Genomic DNA, 16,889 nt, shown 5'->3' with positions numbered 1-16,889 from the left:
TGAACTGTTTTGAACAGAGTATCTAAATGTCTGCTAAACCTGCTGTAATTGCACAAAGTTTTGACTGAGACAGGTATCATTCAATTTCGGAAGAAGTGGTCGTTGAATGCATTTGAATGCATTTTGAATGCATTTTGTATCTGAGCAATGCAAAAATATGCCACAGTTTAGTTCACATAGTCTACTGATATGGTGAATGTGTTATGTGTTTGGGGGTGATGTAATGGTGATGGCCCCCAGCCTGAATTTGCCTTGATCCCTCCAACATTCAGAGCAGATCTCCCTTCATTAATCCACATTAATCTCACCCTCTCACTCTCTCCCTCGCTCTCCCTCTCGCCTACTCGCTCCCTCCCTCTTTTTCTCTCCCTTTCTCTCTCCCTCTCTCTCTCTCTCACTCTGCTGTAGATCAGACAAATTGAAACTAAACTGCTTTGGGATGACGCTGGGTTTTAACCCTGGGCTGTAATCCTGACCGCAGACACCTCTGCCTGTTGTTCCCATTACTCCTCCCATTCGGGATTTACAAACTTTAATTTCCTCAATGTCAAATCCCTGTCAAAAAAATGCAAATGGATCCATTTCAATTCTCTCTGAGGGTCTGATTAGCTGAAAGAACACATGTGACATGAAATTGCATTTAATAATTTCACAGATGCTATTATTCAAAACAACTGTCAGCGTAGCACAGGCATAAATGTTTTGTTTTTCAGTATGCTACTGGGTATCCAATTTATGAGCTTGGTGTTGATGGCACTTGCTCCACCAGTTGAGCAGCAGAACTGTTAAATATATATAAGCATTACACGAATTAAACTGTGCGTGTGTTTGTTTAACTGCAAATGTTCAGCCGTTGGCGCACTAACATGTGTTACAACGACACAGGCCTTATCAGAGTCAGAAAGGTATTTAGTCAGGTTAGTTATAAAAAAACTACAAATACCGTCAGTCGAGTGAAAAGCACCGGAAGAAACGTCGATTCAAGCTGTCGCATCTGATTGGTCAGTTAAAGGCTGAAACTGGATCTGACGCTACATGAGGTGGAAGTGTTGCTTGTATTATGTGAAGTGCTTGAATAAGTTTTCATAGACCTGAAATGATAAAGTAACCCACTTGTGTGTTTTGTACGGTGTAAAGGTACATAACATTTCAATTGCGCATTTGTCGTCCTTGCATGTCATAGGCTACTTGCAAAGCAGGATCCTGCGTAGGATCCTGCATGTGCCTAGCGTAGCCTAACGTTGCAAGTCAAATGTCAGTTGCTTAATTACCTTGCCTTGTAAGTAGATCAGTAGGAGTGTTCATGTAGTGCCGCTAAGTGGTCTCTTGAAGCTATCACTGATGGAGCTCACTCGTTTTAGCACTGTTCTGAATTATTGAACGATTGTGCCCATTCCCGAACCATCTGAGTTGTAGACTATATTCGGTGCAGTTTTGTTTCGATTTAACATTATACCTTTGCATCTTCATGATGACGTATTTAATAGCATATGTTTTGTATGTCCTTGCATGAAAATTAACCCTTTCGAATCTGACCGAGAGTTGCTCATACATGAGCTGTGTTTGTTGTAGGAAGTAAGGGGGTGTTTTGTCATTAGGCTACTTTTGAACGGGAAATGAAGATAGATTTCTAAGTCACCTCATACAAGTAATTTGGACTGTATCAGAACACATAATTCACCATACCTGAGTCTGGTTTTATTTATTTATCTAATCCTAGATCATTTTAAAGATTTTAATCTAAGTTTGATGTGTAAGTTCTTTTGCTATCCGTAATGATAAGGTGTTCTCTCTCATCTTAGGTTCCTCTGTCATCCTCATGTTCTTTGGCTGTAGAACGGTTCTGTGTGCTGAAAGAGTCTTACTCCTGTGCTGCCCCTACAACCCAGTTCCCATCAAGAGACCTCTGGCTGACTCGACCTTCTCTTTCTATCAGTTCTTTTCTTCATCGTTGTTCCCCCATCGCACACTTCCCTTTAGTCCTCAGCATCCCTCCCTTCATTCTTCAGCCTCTTCCCATCCCTGTCCACATCATCGTCTTCCTCCCTCTTTCTCCGGAACCCCTCACCACTCTTTCATCCCTCGTTCTCTCTCTTCTTCTGTCCGTCCCGCTGGAGTGATGGATCTGAAGGAAGTGCTGGATGTTTTGGAGCAGCTCGCTCCGCTCTCTTTGGCCGAGTCGTGGGATAACGTTGGCTTATTGGTGGAGCCCAGCAAACCCCGTCCAATCAAAACCATCCTGCTGACCAATGACCTCACAATGCCAGTCATGGACGAGGCGGAGGCCATGGCCTGTGACCTCATCATCTCCTACCACCCGCCACTTTTTCAGCCAATCAAGCGCTTGGTGCAGAAAAACTGGAAGCAGCGATTGGCTGTGAGGGCAGTGGAGAATGGGATGGCCGTCTACGCTCCTCACACCTCGTGGGACAGCATCAAGGGCGGGGTCAATGATTGGCTGATCGGAGGAATGGGTAAGATATCTCCAGTATTTCTGTTGCTGTGTTCTATTTACCATCTCTACTGCTGCATGTATGCACAATATGCTCTCCTGTCCCGGCTGTCCAACATGGCTCCTGTCCTGACATCACTTCCCTTACTGCTGCTGGCTCTCTAACCTGGTTTCTGACATCACTTCCCTTACTGCTGCTGGCTTTCAAAACATGGCTCCTGTCCTGACATCACTTCCCTTACTGCTGCTGGCTCTCTAACCTGGTTTCTGACATCACTTCCCTTACTGCTGCTGGCTTTCAAAACATGGCTCCTGTCCTGACATCACTTCCCTTACTGCTGCTGGCTCTCTAACCTGGTTTCTGACATTACTTCCCTTACTGCTGCTGGCTCTCTAACCTGGTTTCTGACATCACTTCCCTTACTGCTCCTGCTCCTGGTCCTCTTGAGATACTCAACAGACCTGCGCTGCAGTCACATAGTCTCCATCCTCTACGAAAGGAAAGGAAGTAATGCCGTGCCACAATTATTTGCGGCAGCAACATTCAATTGCAACATTGCATAACGTAGCAAAATATTGAAGCCTAGTTTAAGAGCAGTTGGATTGTTATAGCGCCACGGCTGGCTTTTCCAAAGTCCTTATGATTTCTCCTCCACAACTTTCCTTGACCTCATGACGTTTACTCAAGGTCAAGGAAAAGGAAAGCTGTGAAGAAGAAGGACTCCGGCAAAGACAACCGTGGTGCCAAGAGAATCCGACTGCACTCACACTCAGACTTAGTAATTATGCAATGGCAGATCTTTAAATCTTCCTGCCGCAAGGAATAGTGGAAAGGCATTATCTCCTTTCCTTCCATCAGGGACGCTCCAGTGTACCCCTATGCTCAAGGAGATAGGAAAGGAAGCACTTAAGCACCTTTCCAGTGTACCCCTATGCTCAAGGAGATAGGAAAGTGCACTTAAGCACCTTTCCAGTGTACCCCTATGCTCAAGGAGATAGGAAAGGAAGCACTTAAGCACCTTTCCAGTGTACCCCTATGCTCAAGGAGATAGGAAAGAGCACTTAAGCACCTTTCCTTCAGTGTTTAGATAATTCAACCAGCTCTTATCATGCCTGCCACTTAGATATTTCTGTGTCATTTCACTCAGTAAGGAACCCTTCTAAGTAAAAAGGGCTATTTGACTGTGGCCTTGGTGTTGCTCTGATTTGGGGAAATGTAAGACGGTTGTGTTGTGGCCTTCCCCATAGACTTATATAGATATGTATGTCTATGATCTTCCCTCCCTCAGGTAGTGGGAGTGTGTCTGTGCTGAGTCAAAGCTATGGTCTTCCCTTCCTCAGGTAGTGGGAGTGTGTCTGTGCTGAGTCAGGCCCTCTCCAGCGCCCCCCAGAGGCACAAGCTGGAGTTCTGCGTTAGGAATCAAGAGCAGCTCAATGTCATCATGGCCGACCTGAAAGAGACGCAGACCAGCAACCTACAGCACCACACCACTGTTAGGTAACACACACGCACACACACACGCACACACACACACGGAGCACATCACTGTTGGGTAATGCACGCATAAACACACACACACACGCACGCACGCACGCACGCAGCACGCACGCACACACACATACACAGAGCACAAAACTGTTGGGTAATAAGCGGGCGCACACACACACACACACACACACACACACACACACACACACACAGAGACACACGTAACACCACTGTTAGGTACCACAGGCACAAAAACACACACACAGTGACTCATGGGTCCAAGAAACATCTCCTACGCCAAACAGCAAGACTTCAGTTAATCAGTTAATAGCACCACAGGCGCAACTCACTCCAGTACGAGAGAGAGAGAGAGAGAGAGAGAGAGAGAGAGAGAGAGAGAGAGAGAGAGAGAGAGAGAGAGAGAGAGAGAGAGAGAGAGAGAGAGAGAGAGAGAGAGAGAGAGAGAGAGAGAGAGAGAGAGAGAGAGAGAGAGAGTGAGTGAGCGTGTGTGGCCATCAGAGTCTTCTTCATGAAGCTACTGGACAATTTGCAGCTGTGTTGCGTGTGGTTGATTACTGCTGCCTCATGTGCTCTCTAAAGGCGCAACTCACTCCAGTACACCATATATAGAGAGAGAGAGAGAGAGAGTGTGTGTGTGGCCATTGAGGACCCCAGACAGTGTGTGTGTGTGTGTGAGGGCCTGAGGGGAACTACAGCACTTTGGCACCGGCAGCCACTGGAGAACAGACTCTACTTCCTGAAGTCGTCACTGTCTGTCTGTCTGTCTGTCTGTCTGCGCTGGGAGAACAGACTCTACTTCCTGTAGTCGTCACTGTCTGCCTGTCTGTCTGTCTGTGATGGGAGAACAGACTCTACTTCCTGTAGTCTTCACTGTCTGTCTGTCTGTCTGCTCTGGGAGAACAGACTCTACTTCCTGTAGTCGTCACTGTCTGTCTGTCTGTCTGTCTGTCTGTCTGTCTGTCTGCTCTGGGAGAACAGACTCTACTTCCTGTAGTCTTCACTGTCTGTCTGTCTGTCTGCTCTGGGAGAACAGACTCTACTTCCTGTAGTCGTCACTGTCTGTCTGTCTGTCTGTCTGTCTGCCTGTCTGTCTGTCTGTCTGTCTGTCTGTGATGGGAGAACAGACTCTACTTCCTATAGTCGTCACTGTCTGTCTGACTGCGCTGGGAGAGCAGACTCTACTTCCTGTAGTCGTCACTGTCTGTCTGTCTGACTGCGCTGGGAGAGCAGACTCTACTTCCTGTAGTCGTCACTGTCCAGCTCTTTTCCTTTCATCCATCAGTTTCTCATCCTTCGTCTCTCCAGTCTCTCCATCCACTGACTGTTTTCTCTCTCCTCTTCTCTCTCTTGTTTCCCCCTGTGCTTCCCTCTCTTTCCTGTTGTGTATCTGCCTCAGGTCGGAGCCTGATGGCTACCATGTGAGTGTGACCTGTGCTGGCTCAGCGCTGACCCCCTGTGTTCAGATGCTGGTAGGACATGCAGCAGTGAGCCCGAGCCTGAGCATCACACAGCTGCAGCCGGTAAGTTACCGTGACGTCTGATCTGAGCACGGCCTGACCATGGATACTCTCACCCCACCTCACTTCACCTCACCTCACCTCACCCCACCCCACCCCACCTCACCTCACCCGACCTCACCTCACCTCACCTCACCTCACCTCACCTCACCTCACCCCACCCCACCTCACCTCACCCGACCTCACCTCACCTCACCTCACCTCACCCCACCCCCCTCACCTCACCTCCCCTATAGACGAAATATGTAACACAAGCAAGAAGCCATGAAACTGGTCTGCTATCGTCTATCACAGAGACGGCTTCCACGTTTTCTTCTTCTTCTCTGTATTCTTGTTCTCTCATCTCTCCTCCGTCCCTCCATCCTCAGGCGCCCCTCCTGGGCTGTGGGCAGGGACGGCTGTGCGTCCTGGACGAGCCCGTAACCGTGGCGATGGCGGTCCAGCGGATGAAATCTCACCTGGGTCTGCCTCACCTGAGGCTGGCGCTCGGGCATCAGAGAACCACAGGTGAGGAGAGAGGGAGGGAGGGAGGGAGGGAGAGAGAGAGGGAGAGAAGGAGGGGGGAAGAAGAGAGAGAGGGTGGGAGAGAGAGAGGGAGGGAGAGAGAAGGAGAGACACAGTTTAGAAGAGATAGAATGGGGGGAAGATTAGAGGGTGGGAGGGAGGGGGGGAGAGGAGAAGAAGAAGAAGAAGAAGAAAAGAGGAAAGTGAGAGGAGCTCTGTGTTGTCTTGTGTGGTGTGTGTGTGTGTTTGAGAGTGTGTGTTGATGTGTTTAAGTGTGTGTATGTGTTTGAGTGTGTGTTAATGTGTGCGTGAATGTCTTTGAGAGTGTGTGTTGATGTGTGTGTATGTGTTTGAGAGTGTGTGTTGTCTTGTGTGGTGTGTGTTTGTGTTTAAGTGTGTGTGTGTGTGTGTGTGTGTGTGTGTGTGTGTGTGTGTGTGTAATTAAGTGTGTGTGTGTTGATGTGTGTGTATGTGTTTGAGAGTGTGTGTTGATGTGTGTGAATGTCTTTGAGAGTGTGTGTTGATGTGTGTGTGTGTGTTAATTAAGTGTGTTTGTGTTGATGTTTCTCTAGAGTCCTCTGTGAGCACAGTAGCAGTGTGTGCGGGGTCAGGAGCATCTGTGCTACAAGGAGTTAAAGCAGACCTGTACATCACAGGTGAGCCCCACACACACACACACACACACACACACACACACACACACACACACACACACACACACCCACCCACCCTATTCACACCATGTACGCACTCTTACCTCACACACACCTTATTCACACCAGTTGATTGTTGGTCTTTTAGTATTTCTATTGGTCAGTTTGCCTGTTGATTGTTTTGTTTTTTGTATGTCTACCAGGTGAGATGTCTCACCATGAGGTCCTGGATGCTGTCGCCAAGGGAACCAATGTGATACTCAGTGACCATAGTAACAGTGAACGTGGTTTCCTGGCAATGTTCAAAGAGAGGCTGACCATCCGCTTGCCAGAGTCTGTAACCGTCGCAATCTCCAAGAGTGACAGAGACCCCCTTGAGGTTGTTTGACCAATCAGCCTGAGTTGATGACACCAGTTGCAGAGAACTAACTGACTTCCAACAGTTTGACGTCGTTATCTACAAGTTCACCAGGAACAGTGGCTTTCTTTTGGATAACGTTACTTAGATGACTGTATGTCAAATGTGTGTTTGAACAGAGTTTATGTGTTTCTCATGCGCACTAATAAACTAGAGGTCATAACCTGTGCTTTTCTTTGGACTTAAACTCAGCAGAATCACACGGAGCAAGTAAAGTCTTTGTGCACTTAATAAGAGGAAAACACTGACAGGGCTCATGTCTTTGTGCACTAAATAAGAAGGACACTGACAGGAGTCATGTCTTTGTGCACTAAATAAGAAGGACTCTGACAGGAGTCATGTCTTTGTGCACTAAATAAGAAGGTCACTGACAGGAGTCATGTCTTTGTGCACTAAATAAGAAGGACACTGACGGGTCATGTCCGATCCCAGCAGTTTGTCCACAAATAGATGAAAAATCCTCAGTGCAACAAGTCGAGGAGATTTATAGTTTGATTTAATCATACTTTTGACATTAAAAACACAGTTTCACAAACCTATAAAAAAATGTGTGCAACACATATCCTATACTGACAGGTGTCAGAGCAACATGCCACTGGTCCATACAGTAACATATAATACACATAGAAATACATTTTAAATGAATAAAAAAATACGCTTTAAAGTGCTGTAGTTACATGGGAAATTATTTGTGTGTGTCTGTAAGGTCACGGATTTTGAGCCTTGATGACAGAGCTGGGTGGAATGTTGGGGTGTTTCCGCAGCCAGTCGGATAAGAGGGAGGGGTAGTCAGTCATCACTCCTGTCGCCCCCACTGCAAAAGCGGCCTCTATGTCGCTGTCCTCGTTGCACACAAACAGCTGCACCTGTGGGACGGAGGGAAGGAGAGGGGCGTTAAGACCCAGGGCGTGATGACCAAACTGATGACCCACGTGGGACAGACGAAGGGAAGGAACGAGAGGGACGTTAAGACCCAGGGCATGATGACCAAACTGATGACCCACGTGGGTCTAGTAGATTGAATTGACAGACCTAGACTATAGCATGGTTGATGAATCATATGAAGCTGGCTCAAGAAGCATTCCGGATCAATTGCTATTTGCTAACGATATGCTAGCGGCTTAAACTAACGAAATCTCTTGAAATGTGCTGACTTTGACATTATGACAAACTACTCAACAACTGTCCTAACACAGTCAAACATCAAGCAAGCAAGTGCAACACAAGACAAAGCAAGACAACAAATAAGCTACTTACTAGTTCGGCAGACAGCAGAAAGCCGGACAGCGTTAGGCAATCTTACATACACAAGACAAAGCAAGACAACAAATAAGCTACTTACTAGTTCGGCAGACAGCAGAAAGCCGGGCAGCGTTAGGCAATCTTACATTTAGCGGTTATATGCCTATGGACCTTGGTATGGCAATGGCACGGAGGCGATTCTCCATATTAAGTCATTGTAGCACCCCCAATTTTTTTCAACTGCTTTTTCAACTGCTTATCCTAACCCTAATCCTGAAGTTTAATTGTTGCATAGTGTTACTTTAAGGTGCAAAGACACAACATTAAAATGTACCTCGATTCCTCTTTTCACCAGGTGCTGGAACAAAGCCTTTCTCATTGTCAGCCTGACAGGAAGAGCGTGAGACATGGAGAGAGAGGAATAAAGAGAGAGAGAGAGGAATAAAGAGAGAGAGAGTAATAAAGTGAGAGAGTAATAAAGAGACAGATCCCTCAGTAGTCATTTTAGCACAGAGCACAGTCCTGATGTTACCATTTTCAGACACAATTCAACGGTCTAAAAAAACACAGGTTCACTCAACACATTGGTTTTTTACACTACAACAAAATGTTCCCTGATTCCTGGATGAACTGCTACTGTGTATACAAACACATTTAAATTCAGTTTTAAATATCCAGTTCAGCTGAAAAAGAAGCTAGCACAGTTGTTTAGCTAAGCATCTGTTGGAATGTGTAGGCCTTGTGTTCTCACATCTCTATGAAGAGGATGACCAGTCTGTTTCTCAGGAAGGTCTCATCAGGAATGTACTTCCTGTGGAGACAGGAAGAGAGGATTTAGACAGCTGCATCACACACACACACACACACACACACACACACTACAGGCAGGCATGCAGCACTGAAGACTAGGCTATGTAGAAGTGCTGCAGACACACACACACACACACACACACACACACACACACACACACACACACACACACACACACACACCTGTTGAAGACTCTAGGCAGGTAGAACTGCAGCAGGTTTTCTCTCAGTGGTATGAAGGGTAGCAGGCCAGTGTAGAAGAACAGCAGCAGCATAAGGCCTCTCCTCAAGGTGAACATGTACGGCATGGCTGAGTTCTACACACACACACACACACACACACACAAACATGCACACACACACACATATAGATAGACACAAACACAAGCAGTGAGTATTTTCATACCATACATATACCTCTGAGCTAACAGTGACCTCAAGCACACACACAAGCACACGCACGCGCATGCGCCCACGCACACGCACACGCACACGCACACACACAAATACTGTGTACCTGTTTCCTGCATTTGAACAAGAGGTCATTGCTTTCTGTGGCCCATACAGTGATGGCATCTCTCCCGTAAGTCCTTACCAAAGATGCAACCTAAAGCAAGACACAGAGATGGACAGAAATTAGTACACAAACGCACACACACCCACACACCCACACACCCACACACCCCCCCCCCACACACACACACACACGTGGATTGATATTAGTTTGGTTTTGGTTTACATTTAAGAAAAACATTCATATACATTCATCAAGTTCAGTACACAGTAGGATAAAACCTTAGAAACAGATTACACTTTATCTGTGTTTTTGAAAAACTGTAAGAAAGGCAAAGAACTACCTCAGAATAAAAAAAACATTGGTCACAAATGTGAAATTAAGAGTGTTGACCTTTTCTATGAGCTTGTCGTCCTCCACCTTGACCTCGATGTTGATGGGAATTGTGGGGAATGTCTTGAAGACATCCTCTAACAGCACAAACTTCCTGTCCTCTCCCGTGCTGTAGTGACCTGTAGACCAGGAGAGGTCGTCAGAGGCAACCTTCTCGTTCGACTCACTGTGACTCACTGTGTTTTCACATTATTGTCTTAATGACTGTGAGATCCTTCAAAGGCTGCGCTGAACTAGGGATCAGTGGAGAGAGACACCAGTGAGCTGAACTAGGGATCAGTGGAGAGAGACACCAGTGAGCTGAACTAGGGATCAGTGGAGAGAGACACCAGTGAGCTGAACTAGGGATCAGTGGAGAGAGACACCAGTGAGCTGAACTAGGGATCAGTGGAGAGAGACACCAGTGAGCTGAACTAGGGATCAGTGGAGAGAGACACCAGTGAGCTGAACTAGGGTTTAGTGGAAAGTTGAGAACGCACCACCGTGTGCACCAGGACATAACGGTCTTGACATTGAAATGCCCTCTATATCAACATGGACATCACCATAGCAACCACACAGATGACAGTGCCAGCATAGGAAAAATACATAATATATATATAATGCTGTCATTCCATGCAGATAAGAAATGAGACCAACAAATGAGACATACCTGTGTTGAATGTGACCTCCAGTCTCTCTTTATAGAGGGGCAGTTCCTGAAAGATAGGAGCAGATCACCGACTCAGTACCCTGCAAGCAGACTGTAGCTGTCATCTTATAATTACACACACACACACGCACACACACACACGCACACACACTCACACACACACACACACACACACAAACTAGAGATGCAGCTATTCTGAACCACGGGAGCAGGCCCACAGTCAGTTGCATTCACACCTGCAGGGCTCTACAGTGCGAGTATTTCACTCGCATATGCGCCTAAAAATAGGTACGTGCGAACTTGAAAAATTATTTACGAGCACAGTGTGCGAGTGACAGACAGTTGTCAATACAGCGCCAAAAAGTGAAGCATTCCATTGATTTCACATGGAAACAAGTGACAGGGTTGCGACTGATGTGAACATATCAAGATGACGCGCTGAACTTCCTGCAAATGAGAGCGACGATTCGCAACCAATGGGCCAGAGCCATATAAAAAGAGAGTACCGTAAATCCTCAAATAGTGGCTGGGGCTTGTATTTACTTAGGCTGCACAGCGCACCGGCCTTTATTTGGGGCAGGACTTTATTTCTTACTTATCTTCTGTTATAGAATTGAATTATTTAAATAATGGGCATAATTGCAGTAGGCTATGGAATTCATTGCATATGCGTTCAACACTTCCTGCACATCGCGTAACGGTGGATGCCCACGGGACACGACTTTATGTCGCTCTCATTGGGATAGAATGGAGGCGACTTGTCGGCTGCCGACAACGGCTGAGGAAAAAGTCGGCTCTCCTGGCTGCTAAAAGTTGGGGATTTTTTAACTCTATGCAAATGAAGGCGACTTGCTGCCTGCTGAGAGCCAATCAGTTCGGCGTGTGTGTGATTTGGAAGTCAACGTAGCTCATAGGGGCGGGAGTAAACAAAAAATTTGAAACAAGATGGCGGACATCGGGACTCATTTACCGTGACATATTTTATGTGAATAAAGGTTATCTACACGACTTGTATACGTCTAATTGACTCGGTTTGTTGTTTACATGCTACACGAATACTGTGAGGTCAAACTGAATATTGTAGAGCTTAAATTAAGCTCTCAACATTTAGTTAGCTTGTCGCTAATACTATGAGCGAAACCCCATTGAAAACACATTGTAGCATTGTAGCTAGCTAGCTGCTAAATATGTTACATACAACGTTTTCGTGATTGAACTGGCTGATATGGTTAAGATAGAATAAGTACACAAATTATAAATTAAAGTAATCAGCACAACATCTTAACTGAACTCTGAACTATTGCTGAACTATTACTGCTAGCTTGCCGCTACAACTTTAACCGAAACCCCCATTATAACACATAGTGGCTAGCTAGCTAGCTGGCTGCTAATAAGTTTCATATAACATTACATTGATTGTTGTTTACCACGCCCCCCAGCCGACTTTTCGCGTACCGACTAAACGCAAGACATATCTACCGTGGGCACCCAGCGTAACGCTTTAGGTCGGGGTGTCAACGTAAAAAATAAACATCGGAATTATGGTCTCCACTGTCAGTCACGGAGGAAACGATTTCCAAAGCCTTGAATTAAATCATTTTTCTAGACACTATTATGCTTATCGCGGACTGAAAACATTTATTCAACGAGCTGGTTTGATATCCAGCCTAATTTTCTTTCTACCTCCACCTGCTAGTCGTAGCCTATCGCATTCCTCTCGGGTCAATGTCAAACTTCTTTGCTGCTTTTTCTCCCGAATGTTCTTCAGCAATCAGCATACACCATCTCTTTGAATTTAATATAAAAGTTACGTAAGTCTACTACTGCTTTATGATCCCTTCTGGAAAAAGTAACCTAGCCAACTAAAACGTTACAGATAAACAACAGTAGGCTATACGATACGTGCATTTAGGCTAAACATTCGCCTAGTAGTCGTACGTGGGGAAATTTCTTTTTTTTTTTTATTGCAAACAGCCCATGAGATTAGCCAACAATATTATATAATATAAATATTAAACATGAGGAGAACATGTATTCTCATATATTTGAATGATAATTCTGTTAATCAAGTATTGCCTTAAATTATTATTTACATTGATTTAATTGGAATTCAGCTGTAGGCATGAGATCTGTATCGACTAATTGCATCCACAATTTGGTACTGCAAGCTAGACTACTATGCAGTAGACACAACACAGGAGGTCCCTTGGCCTGAGAAGGGTAGGAGTTTAATGTGGCTATAATATGGAATTTTAAATGTGCCTAAAACTAGACAAAATTGTAATGAGTTTTTGAAAACTAGACTGAAACTAAGAAGGATAACTATGACTAAATGTGACTAAAACTAATATGCATTTTTGTCTTAAGACTGAATCTAAAATATATGCCAAAATGAACACGGAGATAGGGGACCCCATCATCTGCAATTAATTGTTGCTAGCTCTAATCAGATGTACTAACTAGGCTTATAAGAGAAGACTAACTTTGTATGCCAACGAACACCAATAACTAGAACTAATTTGACAGACTATAAACCAATGTGATACACGTGCTCTCTAGCTATACAGTAAAAGTGTTGCTTACGTTAGATACTGAATAATTTGATCAATTTACCATCTAAATTGCTTTGGAATAACTGAACATGAATGGGGTTAAAAGTTGGAAAATACAATGTTTGGAACTATAGGTCGCAAATGAGTATGACATGCTTTGCTTCCGTGTAAAAAAAACCTGCTGTGCTCCTAAATTTCTTTGTGTGCTCCTACATTTTTTCATTTAGGAGCACATGTGCTCCTTGGGAAAAACCTTAGCGTAGAGCCCTGCACCTGCACGTTCAATGAAGAGATCATGACATCATTTCCTGTCTGTCTGCTGAGGTTCTCATCATGTGACACGACCACCTGACCGTCCTTAGTCATGTGACAGTCCAGCTCCAACATGTCTGCTCCCACCGCAACAGCACTAAAGGCGAGCGGGATAGACAGATACATGGTCAGAGATGGACAGATAGGGAGAGAGGGAGAGATAGAGGGAGAGAGCTGGATAGAAAGATACATGGTTAGAGACAGACAGATGGAGAGAGAGAGCGATATAGAGGAAGAGACTGGGATAGACAGATACGTGGCCAGAGATTAACAGATGGAGAGAGGGAGAGATAGAGGGAGAGAGCTGGATAGAAAGATACATGGTAAGAGATGGAGGGAGAGACAGAAGAGAATGAGAGAGCGATGGAGGGAGAGACAGAAGAGAATGAGAGAGAGATGGTCAGAGAGACAGAAGAGAATGAGAGAGAGATGGAGGGAGAGACAGAAGAGAATGAGAGAGAGATGGAGGGAGAGACAGAAGCGAATGAGAGAGAGATGGTCAGAGAGACAGAAGAGAATGAGAGAGAGATGGAGGGAGAGACAGAAGCGAATGAGAGAGAGATGGTCAGAGAGACAGAAGAGAATGAGAGAGAGATGGTCAGATAGAAAGAAAAGAATGAGAGAGATATGGAGGGAGAGACAGAAGAGAATGAGAGAGCGATGGAGGGAGAGACAGAAGAGAATGAGAGAGAGATGGAGGGAGAGACAGAAGCAAATGAGAGAGAGATGGTCAGAGAGACAGAAGAGAATGAGAGAGAGATGGAGGGAGAGACAGAAGCGAATGAGGGAGAGATGGTCAGAGAGACAGAAGAGAATGAGAGAGAGATGGAGGGAGAGACAGAAGCGAATGAGGGAGAGATGGTCAGAGAGAGAAGAGAATGAGAGAGAGATGGAGGGAGAGACAGAAGAGAATGAGAGAGAGATGGAGGGAGAGACAGAATAGAATGAGAGAGAGATGGTTAGATAGAAAGAAAATAATGAGAGAGAGATGGAGAGAGAGAAGAGAATGAGAGAGAGATGGAGGGAGAGACAGAAGCGAATGAGAGAGAGATGGTCAGATAGAAAGAAAAGAATGAGAAAAAGAGATGGAGGGAGAGACAGAAGAGAATAAGAGAGAGATGGAGGGAGACACAGAAGAGAATGAGAGAGAGATGGAGAGAGAGAAGATAATGAAAGAGAGATGGAGGGGGAGACAGAAGAGAATGAAAGAAAGATGGAGGGAGAGACAGGAGAATGAGAGAGAAATGGTCAGATAGAGAGACATTTTTTTGAGAGAAATGGAGAGAGATTGAAGAGAATGAGAGATGGAGGGAGAGACAGAAGATAATGAGACAGATGGAGAGAGAGAGAAGAAAATGAGAGAGAGATGGAGGGAGAGAGAGATGAGAATGAGAGATGGAGGGAGAGAGGGAAGAGAATGAGAGAGAGATGGAGGGAGAGAGAGAAGAGAATGAGAAAGAGATGGAGGGAGAGATGGAGGGAGAGACAGAGGAGAGGGAGAGGAGCTGAAAGCAAACGTTGAGGGAAGACAGAGAGTGAAAGTGAAAGAAGACGTGACTCACTGAGTGTATGCCTCAATGGTGTTCTCAATCCTCTCTCCAGCCCCTGACAAACACAGAGGAGCTGTCAATCATCACTGACACAGCTGTCGATCATCACTGACACAGCTGTCAAATACCACTGACACAGCTGTCAAATACCACTGACACAGCTGTCAAATACCTTTTAAAAGATTGATTGGATGTTCAGCTATGAGAAGTTTGCCAGTTTCAGTCAGCACTGACAACTGGCATTGACAAGATTAGTTTGCACATGTGTTTCAGTTTCAATCTCAGATCAGGCCAGACGTGTTTCAGTTTCAATCTCAGATCAAGTCAGATTAATGAATATGTTCAATATCAGATCAAGTCAGATTAATGAATATGTTCAATATCAGATCAAGTCAGATTAATGAATATGTTCAATATCACATCAAGTCAGATTAATGAATATGTTCAATATCAGATCAAGTCAGATTAATGAATAAATTCAATATCAGATCAAGTCAGATTAATGAATATGTTCAATATCAGATCAAGTCAGATTAACGAATATGTTCAAAATCAGATCAAGTCAGATTAATGAATATGTTCAATATCAGATCAAGTCAGATTAATGAATATGTTCAATATCAGATCAAATCAGATTAATGAATATGTTCAATACCAGATCAAGTCAGATTAATGAATATGTTCAATATCAGATCAAGTCAGATTAATGAATATGTTCAATATCAGATCAAGTCAGATTAACGAATATGTTCAATATCAGATCAAGTCAGATTAATGAATATGTTCAATATCAGATCAAGTCAGATTAATGAATATGTTCAATATCAGATCAAGTCAGATTAATGAATATGTTCAATATCAGATCAAGTCAGATTAACGAATATGTTCAATATCAGATCAAGTCAGATTAATGAATATGTTCAATATCAGATCAAGTCAGATTAATGAATATGTTCAATATCAGATCAAGTCAGATTAATGAATATGTTCAATATCAGATCAAGTCAGATTAACGAATATGTTTAATCCCAGATAGTCAGATAAATGAACATGCTGAATGTAATGACATGAAGGTCATCTTCGATCCTGGGACAGGTAGAAGGGTGAAGAATGAGTGTAATCATAATATGTTTCTCAACCAAGTAAAAAAAGTACTTATTTTAGCGTTTATTTAATAGGAATGTTGATATATGTATCAAATGTATTTTGAAAACATCTTGTCCATTGTCAGTAGCTAGTAGGTTAACATGGCTGATGTCCAGATGGTGTGCTGCCTGTGAGACAGGTCCTACCTCCTCTGTGTGCTATGTTCCGAGCGGAGAACGCCAGATGCTTCCTGGTGTGAAGGATCTGCGGGTTCCGTAGCAGGAACAGTGAGGAGAGAACGTACAATACCAGAGCCGCCAGGCAGCAGAGCAGAACCACTGTAGTATCCATACTGGCACGCTGATGAACGTTGAACGTTGCTGATAATCACACCCTGGTTTAAAGAGAGAAACATGTCACACTGAGAACATAACCTTCAACAGCCCAATATCTAAGTACTCTCGATTACCACGGCAACCACCATGAGCTGCCCAGTCGAAAGAAGACAAAAAGTCAGAAAAGAATCCCAAACACTCCGAGAAGCGTTACTAGCTCTCTACCTGCTCATGAAGCAGTGTCCCTAGTGATCTACATCCTGCTTGTCACTTGGGTGAAACATGAGGAGGCTACCAAGTACAAATAGTTTGCTGAGAACCGTTAGTAACTGTTAGTTTGCAATGAGCGCACACACACACAGTCACATTTCTGAACTTGCCTTTTTTGA

At 44.5% G+C, this 16,889-nt stretch overlaps 2 protein-coding genes across 3 annotated transcripts; one reads left to right on the top strand and one right to left on the bottom strand.

Annotated features, from left to right (window-relative positions):
- Positions 1 to 1,000: 1,000 nt before the first annotated feature.
- On the top strand, positions 1,001 to 7,217 carry nif3l1 (NIF3 NGG1 interacting factor 3-like 1). 2 transcript variants are annotated; one of them, XM_080840141.1, is made up of 7 exons: positions 1,001 to 1,040; positions 1,803 to 2,474; positions 3,794 to 3,950; positions 5,359 to 5,482; positions 5,848 to 5,986; positions 6,556 to 6,639; positions 6,840 to 7,217. In XM_080840141.1, the coding sequence occupies exons 2-7, from the start codon at positions 1,820 to 1,822 to the stop codon at positions 7,022 to 7,024; spliced, it is 1,344 nt and encodes a 447-aa protein (XP_080696267.1). In that variant the 5' UTR covers positions 1,001 to 1,040; positions 1,803 to 1,819; the 3' UTR covers positions 7,025 to 7,217. The 2 variants fall into 2 exon arrangements, with proteins under 2 accessions (XP_080696267.1, XP_080696268.1); XM_080840142.1 differs by having other exon boundaries at positions 1,020 to 1,137.
- A 544-nt stretch (positions 7,218 to 7,761) lies between these two features.
- Positions 7,762 to 16,516, bottom strand: gdpd3b (glycerophosphodiester phosphodiesterase domain containing 3b; the record flags this gene model as incomplete). The annotated part of the gene is made up of 10 exons (XM_080840305.1): positions 7,762 to 7,920; positions 8,631 to 8,682; positions 9,048 to 9,107; positions 9,290 to 9,423; positions 9,624 to 9,713; positions 10,014 to 10,132; positions 10,666 to 10,711; positions 13,491 to 13,626; positions 15,092 to 15,134; positions 16,372 to 16,516. The coding sequence occupies 10 exons, from the start codon at positions 16,514 to 16,516 to the stop codon at positions 7,762 to 7,764; spliced, it is 984 nt and encodes a 327-aa protein (XP_080696431.1).
- Positions 16,517 to 16,889: the final 373 nt, after the last annotated feature.

Source organism: Sprattus sprattus (assembly GCF_963457725.1).
Source record: "Sprattus sprattus genome assembly, chromosome: 6".
Taxonomy (NCBI): Eukaryota; Metazoa; Chordata; class Actinopteri; order Clupeiformes; family Clupeidae; genus Sprattus; species Sprattus sprattus.
The sequence above is the reverse complement of the archived record's forward strand: the minus strand, read 5'-3'. Positions and strand labels throughout refer to the sequence as shown.